The following is a 12,714-nucleotide window of genomic DNA, read 5'->3' as shown; positions in this document are numbered from 1 at the left end:
GAGGGGTGTAGGGGGAGAGTAGAAAATTAAAATGTCAAGGAAATTGTGACATTTAGGTTTAAGTTAGGTTTAGGTTTCTTTATTTAGTCATGTTTACACAAGAAAACATGAAATTTGCCTTCTCAGTTGCATCTAATAACAGGTAACAGACAGAATGAAATAAAACAGACAAATAGAAATAAGAAAGGTTAAGGTAAGGCAGTTAGATAAAACATATTTACACAAAAAAAGGTAACAGGATATATATCAAAACCTTAAACATTATCTCCGATATTTCTTATTGAAAAGTCGTATGGCACTAGGAAGAAAGGAGTTTCTGGAGCGATTTGTGTGGGTTTTCAAAGCAACTATCCTTCCTGATTTACTGAAGTTTAGTTCTACATGTAATGGATGTCTGTCATCAGTTGAGATGATTTCCAGTTTCTTTAGCATTGCCCTCTGACACACACTAGTCAAATCATCTACATCAGCCCCAATAACTTTAGCTGCATACTTCGTAATCTGCTGGAGCTTTTTTGAGTTTTGGTTTGTCAGACTATTAAAGTAGGCAATGAAACTGAAAGTGATCACAGACTGGATCATACTGCGACAGAAGGACAACATGAGGTCCTTGTCTACTTTAAAATAGTTTGAGTTTATGGAGGAGAAATAAGCACTGGTTGCATTTAGAAAATAATTTTTTTGTATTTGTATTCCAGTTAAGATTGTTATCTAGGTAAATTCCTAAGTATTTATATTCATTCACTATTTCTACCTCCTCTCCCAGAACTACAATAGGTGAACATACAGATTTCTGTCTCTTAAAATCAAATATTTCTTTGGTCTTTTTTACATTCAGTTTACCATACAGTCCACTTGATTTAGATAGTGGCTTTCATCCTCCCCAGATATGCATCCTATGATGATGGTGTCATCCGCATACTTAATAATGGAGCAGTGGTCATTGTTCTGTCTCAGGTCACTTGTGTACAGAGTAAACAGTAATGGTGATAAGTCACACCCCTGTGGACTTCCTGTGTTTGAATGAATAGCTATTGAAAAAAAGTGTCCTGAACTTTAACTGTCTGTGAACGATTTAAAAGAAAGTTCTGAACCCATAGTGTGATAAATGGGTTTACACTCATACTGTTTAATTTCCCAATCAGTATATGAGGCTGTATAGTATTGAACGCTGAAGAAGAATCCAAAAATAGTGCTCTGACATATGAACCAGGCTGATCAAGAAAGGTATAGATTTGATGTAAGATAACAAGCAGAGCATCTTCCACACTTCTGTGTGGATTTAAAAAGTTAAATTACTCATTTGTTAAATATTACTCAATATTACTTTAAAAAAAAAAACAAAAAAAAAAAACCCTTTACTAAAACAAATCTAAGTTTGTAACATTTGCTGCTGTTAGAGTAATTCTCCAGCAATCCAGATTTTAAAAGAATGTTGCTACAAGAACAGCTTTACAAAGTCAGTTAGTGTTTAAATGAAAATATTACCAACTCAACCATACTTGTTATGAAGGTGGAATCCCCATTGTCAATCCCCCAAGCCACATATTGTATTTTGATATCTATCAATGCCAATACTACTTTGCTTAAATGATATTTAGGTAAATACTTAAAGAAAACATCACAATTTTAAAGCTAATGTTATCATTAGTATTTATATATTTTGTACCATTATTACAGAAAAGGTATAAAATTGTTCACATGAACAATTACATTTTAATTACATGAATGGGATACCCGTCTTTGATGTGGTATTGAATAGGTATAGAGTATCATAAAATGTCAGCAGTATTGAATACAGAAACTTTTATTGTGGCATTCGTACGATCAGAACAGGAAAAAATAATCAAAATACTTGCCTGCTTCCTGTAGATCAGCATCTATTTCTAAGAGGTCAAAATGAAATTCAAAAAGTATGCCTAAACTAGCCTTCTCTCTTTCCATTTTCCAAAATGCACTCCTTTTATGAGCATTACAGTGACAAATGGAAGGAGTAATCCAGGACAGACACTGAAAAATTAAAACCAATGTCAATACATGCAGAAAGACTACAAGGTAAATGTTAAAAGCTGCAGACATGTCTTCTCATAGTAAAATTCTGCTTCCTGAAATCTTATGAGGAATCATAAATGTAGTTCTGGATGCCTTTTCATATTTTTATCTTCACAGATTAATACAAAAAACAACTGAGTAAAAGAACACAGTAATGTAATTGGAGCTTACCTCTGACGCAAGCTTGCCACAGATGTAGCAGTAGCACTGCTCACAAAATGTCATGTTGTTTTCCATTGGTGTACACATATGATTGTCTGAAAAGCTGCAATGACATGGCGACATTGGCTCAGACTGATCAGTTCCTTATGGAAGGCCAAAATATTTTAAACCAAGTTTTTAAAAAAAAAAAAAAAAAGACATTTTCTAAGGATAGACTAAATGACAGCACAAATATTGTATGCCTGGAATGTGGTGATGCCATTAGGTTACCTGTGCAAGTTTGAAACCGTGGTGGATAGTGTGCAGATAAATATCTACTCACACAAAGGTGTATTCAAACTGTAAATCAAAAACTTATATTTGCCATTAATTATAGACATGGCATGAAACAGAACTACTTTACACAAGTCTATGTGCAAAGTGAATCGATAATGGTTTAACAGTTTCATAAAACTTATGAAAACCATAACTGACAATCTCAAATAGCATAGTTCAAAAAAGCCTAGACAATTTTAATTAAAACATAAGTGGCTGAACCACTTGTGCTTATCTCACCACACAGTAACCCCCCCCATCAAATGCATTTTAGTAAAAACACCATATGGTCTGAATAATTTAACACAAGAATGTCACCTACCTAGTACACTAGACAGTATATAAATATAGGGAAAATTACAAAACAGTGGCTTAGTGGTCAGGGAGGTTGAAGGGAGCGTGATGAGAAGTAGGATAAAAGTCTTTCAAGACTCTGTTGATCCCAGGGAAAACATGGGGTAGGGGTAGAGGGGCAGGTTACAATGTGAACATATCACATATGCTTGTGAGCCATGCTTCCTCATGTTTTGTGGTAAATTAAATTGCTTCAAGGACTGGCATTAAAAATAATTTTGAAAGTAAAGATTTTGATAAGTACATATTTGCTGCTTCAGGGATATATACAGTATAAAGTGTTATACATATATATATATTTTTCTTAAAAACGCAAACACCCCACACACAACTTCAATACTTGTTATAAGAGATTGTTCAGGTGCAAGAAAACAAAGTTTTCAAAAAGAGGGGACACCTTGTGGCAAACAGTATAACTTTGCAATATTATGAGATAGGACATCTAAACTTGATGATAGCGGACAGATTCTGGCATAAAAGAAACTTGACTGCAGGCTTATGCATCACAAAACATCTTGGTTATATACTGCAAATTACAATTTTTTGAAGAGAAATCCCTAAATCACAGATTTGATATTGGTATAAATAAAAGGTTCTTAATCATAAAAATACTTTCTTTAAAAATTTGAAGTTTTGTACCTGCCACTCTTCAGACATTTGTAATTCCTTTATTACAATAAAGGAGTATCAGCTATTTATTTGTGGGTAATATGGTAGTATGTAATTTAGGTGCAATAATTCCAAAAATCCCTTAGTGCATAAAGTGTTTAGCTCTAAAGTTGACTGTATCACTGGGATGTTACCTGAAGGGGTGAACGGCACAGTCATATCTTGCATGGGGCAACACATCCCCTCTTTTGGAGTAAGTTACAGAAAGTCCAGACTCTTCATCAACTATTTCTTCATTTCTGCACTGTTGTTCACGATCAACAGCTAGAAGGGTAAGTAAATAGATAATATTTATATAAAAACATGTTTCATTCTTCACTTCAATGTCTATTACCTTGAGGCACATTTAAAGCTGCATTATTTAACCAGCTCAAAAAGCAACCTGACATTTATAACTTGGAACACTTTTGAAATTACATGGATTGTCAGTAACACAAGGTAAATATTCTATATGACTGCAGTTGTGTGTTAAAATAAAATTCCAGACTTTGATACAAACTTTTTTTTTGGTTGGGGGAGTGGGAAGACTGAGAAATTCAATAAAAAGGGAGACAGATTTTAGCCAGAAGCTCATGCAACTTTTTGATAGTACAATCAGTACCTCTAGTTCATGGTTTGTTTCTCCCTATGCTTAAACTGTAAAAAGCTGTAAAGGGTATAGTACTATACTCGCATTACACAAAATTAATTTTCTTATTTGAATGGATGAAAACAGCAACGCTGACAAAGAATACATTGAACAGGGTGAATATTGCAAACATAAAATGTATTATTAAACAGTCAAAAGAATCTGACAGGGTGAGTAAATAGTTGCTTAATAAAAAAAAGACAAAGTTTTGGAAATTAATTGGAGGAATACCATCCCCACAAATTCTAATAAAACACAAAACGATTTAATGCTGGTCATTTTAAACATTGAAATCAGACTAATGATATATTCCCCACAAACATAACTGACCAACACATTATGGAATATAGTTTAAAAAAATGTTAGTTTGAAAGGCCTCTGTTTGAAATGCCAACAATTTTGTCATGCAGTACATTTAGGAAATGTTTTTTCTGGGCGACATAAAAATATGGAAAGAAGTCAGTTTTCCATGTTCTGCAAAGAAGTTTTCATGTATGTTTAGGCGAATCTCTCTTTTCTGCTCCATACACACCTGTTTTTAGTGTAAAACAGCAATAATCAGTCAGTGTTCGTTACCTACATAATATGCCATTACTAGGAATAAAACAAAGGAGTATCAAAAATACCTTACCTGGATCAAAATCTTCAAGTATCACAGAGGAATCATTTAAAGTTCGTGAATACTCATTTTCATCATCACTTATGACTATAATTTCATCCATTACTATAAATGAGTGTAATTTTATTGGAAGAAATACTAAAAACATAAAAACAAAATAGAAAATGGTAATTCCTTCTAAATAAATTTAGAAGTAGTTGTGCAAAGCAAAACACATTATGATGTAATACAGTCCATTTTCCATGTATACAACGGCAAGACACAGAGACATGGACACAAACAAATAGCTTATACTGTATAAAATAAAACCTGCCTTGACAGATCCATACCTAAATGCTACAAGACAACACAAATAAACATTTTGACAATACAAAAATTCTCATAGCCAAATAGAGCTAAAATTATCACCTTGTATTAATAATACTACCTTGCTTGATGCTTTCACTTACATTACAAAACTTAGATTTTTAAAAATGTCCTTGTGCCTATAACTCCCAAGTATCTGATCAGTTCTAAGACTATCATCAAAACAAGATCTCAAATTTAGTATGACTGGGAAAGTAACCTATTATTCAACTGAATGATGAACCCAGAGATGCTCTAAAATTCTTCCAACACATTTAATATGAATTGGCAATGAGAAGCTTGAATCTGTGATAGAGTAGTACCATGTCATCAGCATAAGAGATACTTGTGTTCAGTTCCTTCTCTAATTACTAAATTTATCCCTGAAAGTGGTGTTGGACGATAGAAGGCCAAGGCCTGTACAGCATTTGCAGAAAAAAAACAAAACAAAAAAACACCCACACACAAACACAGCCCTGTCAGTTTTCACAGTTTAACATTAAATAACTAAAATTTACATTGCTTATACAGGTGTAGTCTTTTGGGCCCAAACACAATAATATGAGGCAAACTTGAATTTGAATAGAAAAATAAAGAGTGTGTCTTTGAGTTGACTATTAGTGAATTTAGGTCCAAAAACAATTTCTATTTTACAAATGACATATAGAATAAACAAAACAAGCTACTACTCTTTAAATTACGCATTTCTCTAACATGCAGTCCCTTCCTCAGACATTTTACTATAGCTTGAGTAGGGGGAAGAAAAAAAAAACCCTACTAACTTCATCTCTCTTTTTTGCCAATATTGATCCTTGATGCTTTCTTTTTTGGGGGTGGGGGGCAGAAGACCATTTTAATCATACGCATATACATGTTCCACTGAAACAGATCAAAACAGATTCTCTTAAACCTTTATTGGAATGTCTGGAAGATATTAAAACATGGATGTCACTTAATTTTCTTAGTCTAATGGGGGGGGGGGGGGGGGGGAGGAGAGAGAAATGTGCATTTTGGACCTTCCGACCTTACTTGTGCTACAGAAATTAATCAAGGTTTTCCCTTGGCAAGCCTTTGCAAAAAATCTTGGTGTGATTTTGATAATCAAATTAACTTTGTTGTTTAAGCCTGTTTCTATCAGCTCCGGGTATTGGCAAAGTTCAAGCCCTTTCTTCCTGTGCATGACTTTGAAACACTAATTCATGTGTTTGTCTCTTCTTGGCTTGACTACTGCAACTCATACATTGTAGTAAATCAGTCATCCCTTGGTCTTCTTCGGCTAGCCCATAATGCTGATGTCAGGCTTCTAACATGTCCACGAAAACAGAATCATATCACACCAGCTTTAGCTTCTCTTCACTGGCTTCCTGTTTGCTACAGGATCGAGTTTAAAACTTTACTGTTAGTTTTTAAGTCCCTGAATGGTTTAGCCCCTTTTTATCTAACGGACCTCTTACACCCTTACTCTCCTTCATGATGATGGAGGACTTCTGACCAGAAGTTATTGGTTGTACAAAACTCTAGACTTAAGCTCACATGAGACCATGCTTTTGCAGTTGCTGCCCCTAAACTCTGGAATATTCTTACCTTTTTGTATTAAGTCAATACCATCTTTGGTGACTTAAATCCCACCTGATAACCTTTTTTTTTTGCCCCATATATATGTTTCTATTGGTTTATCTGTAAAGCTGTAGAGCATTTTGGTCAACTTCTGTTGCTTTTAAATGTGCTCTACAAATAAAGTAGACTGGATTACTGGCCTGTAAGGATTGAAAATGAAAAAAGGAAGTTTTGATCTCAGATTATTGACAGAAACCTCAGCATTCCAGTTCATAGACTTTAATGCATGATCATCATCATTTGCATTTTGTTTTTTTTAAAAGCTTCTTTCAAGACATATATGTATTTTTCTTCAACAAAATCCCACATTCCCCACTTTCAGTACCCTACCAACAATAATGTGTCTTTACACTGTTTCATAATGGCAATATGGACATAAAACAGGGTTTATACAATGTTGTGTTCTCCCTGCCGCACACCAAATTAAAAAAGAAGCGAAGATCTGATCCCCTGACATGGCAGGAAGCACTTCCTAGCTTATAGATTTCCTCAAAACATTAAATATTGATTGTCATCAATACTCCTAGAATGGCAGTCAAAATATAGAAATAAAAACATTTTTCTTTGTTATTTAATTCTAATAAAAATGTCAAAAAAACAGAACTAAATAGCGTGTTTCTTGTCATGGGGTTAATTTAAAACTACTTCACTTAGAAATTCAAACCTTTTCCTACTAAAATTTTTTTACAAAATGGTACTGTACCGAAACACAATTAAAATCGATTAAAAAAACACTGGAGAAAGGACAATGGATAACAGATGTGGAATTATGAAGACAATACATACAAAAAACGTGGTGGCTCTGCTGCTAGAGATCTGCACTGGCAATCAGAAGGTTGTAGGTTCGAATCCCGTAAATGCCAAAAGAGACTCTTACTCTGTTGGGCCCTTGAGCAAAGCCCTTAACCTGCAATCGCTGAGCGCTTTGAGTAGTGAGAAAAGCGCTATAGAAATGCAAAGAATTATCATTAAAACATATTGTAGTATCAGCGCCGAGCGCCACTGTGGCTGGACTCAACTCTTTACATGGCTCGCTATCCTTAAAAAGGACTGCACACCTTTTGCCGCACTAATTAGAAAATGAACGTGTGACTCTGCTGAGATGCCTGTTTACAGTATACTGTATATAAAATAGGCGCTCCTGCTATTGATCACGTAATGCCAGCTCATTATTTTGATGACTCGTCTCTGGCGGATGTAGCTTGTCCAGCGCCGTTGCTTATATTAAACGTTGATATTCGAGGGGGAGGAAGAGACGGCCACAAGCTATGATCTACCAAGCACTACAGGGATTAAAGCAACCCAAGCGGAGCGCTTCTCATCTGGCGGTGGCCAGGTTTTCAGTCCAGTTGAATGCCTCACCAAGGCTGAGGAACAAGTGACCAGTAACAAGATGCTTTTTAATTCAAACTTTTAAATAGTTCTCAAAAGGAAACGAAGGGAGAAGTGAAGCTCTATGCATGCATTTTGGAGACAATTAACAAAACAAAGTTTTGACATGTATACCGACATCTCTGGCCTCTATCGAACGTACAAGTCCCAGTATACACAATACCTTACAGAAAGGGAGATGATTCATATAATTTCAAGCGTTTGGCTTTCTGACGTGATTTTTTGTTTCTCTGTACAAGACTTATAATCTTAACTTTTGTTTTAACGTTGCTCAGGTGGGAATTATTTTTGTTAATCAGAAGATACAGTCTAACAATTCAATATAAAATAACAGCTATGAAGGGGCTAAACGAAAACTACTTCATTGTGGACCGTAAATAAACAGTACGAAAAAAAAAATTTGGAAACGCCCCATTACTTTCCGAACGTTAAAACTACCTTGCCAGCACTGGTAAAACTCGAGCGGTATATTGTAAAACCGTAAATAAATAAGAAAATGCATGCTTACGTATTGCTTACCTTAACTCTTCCCCACTTCCTATTTACACTAGTAATACCACTGACGCCGCAAAAAAAAAATAACTCAGCTTCAATTGCCGCCAGAAAGCAGCATCCAATCAGCGCTGACTATGTCCTTTAAGGAGCTAACCCAATAAGCAAACCAAGGAGGTGGAGCACTCTCCTCCTCATTTAAGTGCTCCACCCTCTTGTCTGCTTATTGGCTGTCGACAAGCATGACTGGCCTTATGTTCCGGGCAATCGTGACTATAACTGGCTGCATGTATCTAAATGTGTTGTTGAAACCGGAAACCTGGCCAGTCGGCGCATCCACCCCCGGAAGTCACGCAGTTTTTCTTATTTAAACGACCCCATTTGTAACATATCATAAATGGCTAAAAACATATCATCCACCAATCAATTTTCGAAGTATTTAATCAAATTCGCGGTCTCGGGAACTGATCTCACTGAACCATCCCTAGAGGCCTCGTCAGTCCATACTTACAAGCCCACGGTGACACCAGGCAAATCCAAAGGATCCTGTCACTAAAAGGAGAGGCATACTTGTGGACGACAGAGCCAATCAACATGATGCAACGGGCATTGACATTTTTTTTGTTAATGCTTTAATTATAATCATTACAAATTACTGCAAATGTAACAAACATTATTAACAGTAAATAATAACATAACTTAAAACTTATAAAATGAATAAGACAAATGATGCAAAATCAGAGGTGTTTAACTAAATTACATAAACAATTTAACATAATTTAACATGTCAATAGTTCTTTTATCTTTGGGCATGGGACTACCTAACTTTGTTTCATCCATCCATCCATCCTCTTCCGCTTATCCGAGGTCGGGTCGCGAGGGCAGCAGCTTGAGCAGAGATGCCCAGACTTCCCTCTCCCCGACCACTTCTTCTAGCTCTTCCGGGAAAATCCCGAGGCGTTCCCAGGCCAGCCGGGAGACATAGTCCCTCCAGCATGTCCTGGGTCTTCCCCGGGGCCTCCTCAAAGTTGGACGTGCCCGGAACACCTCACCAGGGAGGCATCCAGGAGGCATCCTGATCAGATGCCCGAGCCACTTCATCTGACTCTTCTCGATGCGGAGGAGCAGCGGCTCTACTCTGAGTCCCTCCTGGATAACTGAGCTTCTCACCCCATCTTTAAGGGAAAGCCCAGACACCCTGCGAAGGAAACTCATTTCAGCCGCTTGTATTCGCGATCTCGTTCTTTCGGACACTACCCATAGCTCATACCTAGGTGAGGGTAGGAACATAGATTGACTGGTAAATTGAGAGCTTTGCCTTATGGCTCAGGTCATTTTTCACCACAGTAGACCGATGCAGAGCCCGCATCACTGTGGACGCTGCACCGATCCGCCTGTCGATCTCACGCTCCATTCTTCCCTCACTCGTGAACAAGACCCTGAGATACTTGAATGAACTCCTTCACTTGGGGCAGGATCTCGCTCCCAACCCTGAGAGGGTACTCCACCTTTTTCCGGCTGAGGACCATGGCCTCGGATTTGGAGGTGCTGATTCCCATCCCAGCTGCTTCACACTCGGCTGCGAACTGATCCAGAGAGAGCTGAAGATCACGGCCTGATGAAGCAAGCAGGACAACATCATCTGCAAAAAGCAGTGACCCAATCCTGAGTCCACCAAACCGGACCCTCTCAACACCCTGGCTGCGCCTAGAAATTCTGTCCATGAAAGCTATGAACAGAATCAGTGACAAAGGGCAGCCCTGGCGGAGTCCAACTCTCTCTGGAAACGGGTTCGACTTACTGCCGGCAATGCGGACCAAGCTCTGACACCGGTTGTACAGGGACCGAGCAGCCCTTATCAGGGGGTCCGGTACCCCATACTCCCGGAGCACCCCCCACAGGAGTCCCCAAGGGACACAGTCAAATGCCTTTTCCAAGTCCACAAAACACATGTAGACTGGTTGGGCAAACTCCCATGCACCCTCCAGGACTCTGCTAAGGGTGTAGAGCTGATCCACTGTTCCGCGACCAGGAAGAAAACCACACTGTTCCTCCTGAATCCGAGGTTCGACTATCCGACGGACGCTCCTCTCCAGGACCCCCGAATAGACTTTTCCAGGGAGGCTGAGGAGTGTGATCCCTCTGCAGCACAAACAACAATTAGGACCCATCCCCCCACCCGAAGGCGGAGGGAGGCTACCCTATCATCCACCGGGGTAAACCCCAATGTACAGGCTCCAAGTCAGGGGCAATAAGTATGCCCACACCCGCTCGGCGCCTCTCACCGGGGGCAACTCCAGAGTGGTAGAGAGTCCAGCTCCTCTCAAGGAGATTGGTTCCAGAGTCCAAGCTGTGCGTCGAGGTGAGCCCGACCGTATCTAGCTGGAACCTCTCGACTTGACGCACTAGCTCAGGCTCCTTCCCCTTCAGAGAGGTGACATTCCACGTCCCAAGAGCCAGCTTCTGTAGCCGAGGATCAGACCGCCAAGGTCCCCGCCTTCGGCCACCACCCAACTCACACTGCACCCGACCTCTTTGGCCCCTCCCATAGGTGGTGAGCCCATGGGAAGGGGGACCCACATTGCCTCTTCAGGCTGTGCCCGGCCGAGCCCCATGGGTGCAAGCCTGGCCACCAGGCGCACGCCATCGAGCCCCACCTCCAGGCCTGGCTCCAGAGGGGGGCCCTGGTGACCTGCGTCCGGGCGAGAGAAAACGCCGTCCAAATTTTTTATTCATCATAGATGGTCTGCTGAACCGCACTTTGTCTCATCCCTCACCTAGGACCAGCTTGCCTTGGGTGGCCCTACCAGGGGCATAAAGCCCCGGACAACAGAGCTCCTAGGATCATTGGGACACGCAAACCCCTCCACCATGATAAGGTGGCGGTTTGAGGGGGGGCTAACTTTGTTTCTCCTGACAGAATTGCAAAGTTCCTGTATACGTGTTGCGAGTGTTTTTGTCCTACGTATACCGCTGGGCATGAATCACATGGTATGCTGTTAACGGTGTCTCTGCTGCATATATCCTGCTTTTAGCATTAAAATGGACTGTGCACAGAGTGTTTGTAGGTGTAAGGGGCTAGAATTCAGTATTCTAAAGAAAATGACTTTTCTGTGTGTTGCTTAGTGTTATGGGCTATAAACCAGTGTTTTAAAGAAAAGGAATTCTGCTACAGGTTATTGTTGATGGCTATCTACAGGACACAAATATTTACCTGCCTTGCTAAATAGTCAGACTGCTTTGATTTAGTATCTCATCTACACACAATTTTTTTTTGTTCTTTATTTTGCCTTATGCAATTTCTTGTATTAGGAATTTGCTAGTTTTTGCAGGGTCAGCCATTGTACAACGCCCCTGGAGCAATTACAGGTTAAGGGTCTTACTCAAGGGCCCAGCAGAGTAGGATCTCTTTTGGCAGTGACAGGGATTTGAACCAGCAACCTTCTGGATACCAGCACAGATCCTTAGCCTCAGAGCCACCACTTCACCCACCCATAATGTGGGGATACAGAACTGTCTGCTTCCTTTGAAAATTAACGAGTTCTGGGGATATTGGTTTCTAATCAAGTACTGTACTCAAATCCTAGAAATTTGATTCTGTTCATCTGGACAAAGTTTTTAAGTGGGAGAAATATTTCGAGACTTATCCAAGTCTCTTCCTCAGTCTCAATTGACTGCAGGTTTCCCCAACCTTATAAACAGTTCCTTTGCTTAATCACAGAGACTAGCACCATTGACAACCCCAAACCCCAAAACACGCTACGCCAAAGATTGGTCCATCCCAAGGATCGGGTCCCACGGCACAAACAGAGTAACATAGTTTACGCAGTTAAGTGCCAGGAGGAGTGCCGTGAATTGTACATCGGGGAAACCAAGCAGCCACTGGCTAAGCGCATGTCACAACACAGAAGAGCATCCTCGTCAGGCCAGGACTCCGCAGTCTATTTACATCTACAGGATAGTGGTCACTCCTTTAAAGATGAAGAGGTGCACATCCTGGACAGGGAGGAGCGCTGGTTTGAGAGAGGAATCAAGGAGGCCATTTACGTGAAAAAGGAACGACCATCTC

The 12,714-nt window shown here is 39.6% G+C and overlaps 1 protein-coding gene across 1 annotated transcript; it reads right to left on the bottom strand.

The window, feature by feature from the left end:
• Positions 1-1,392: 1,392 nt before the first annotated feature.
• LOC127529614 (uncharacterized) lies at positions 1,393-8,803 on the bottom strand. Its single transcript, XM_051933770.1, has 5 exons — positions 8,673-8,803; positions 4,812-4,937; positions 3,687-3,816; positions 2,224-2,317; positions 1,393-2,010 (listed from the first exon to the last, which is right to left on the bottom strand). Exons 2-5 carry the CDS (start codon positions 4,900-4,902, stop codon positions 1,828-1,830), a joined length of 498 nt encoding a protein of 165 aa, XP_051789730.1. The 5' UTR covers positions 4,903-4,937; positions 8,673-8,803; the 3' UTR covers positions 1,393-1,827.
• Between the last annotated feature and the right edge of the window lie 3,911 nt (positions 8,804-12,714).

This window comes from Erpetoichthys calabaricus, chromosome 11 (genome assembly GCF_900747795.2).
Source record: "Erpetoichthys calabaricus chromosome 11, fErpCal1.3, whole genome shotgun sequence".
In the NCBI taxonomy this organism is placed as follows: domain Eukaryota; kingdom Metazoa; phylum Chordata; class Cladistia; order Polypteriformes; family Polypteridae; genus Erpetoichthys; species Erpetoichthys calabaricus.
This window is presented reverse-complemented; position numbering and strand designations above follow the sequence as displayed.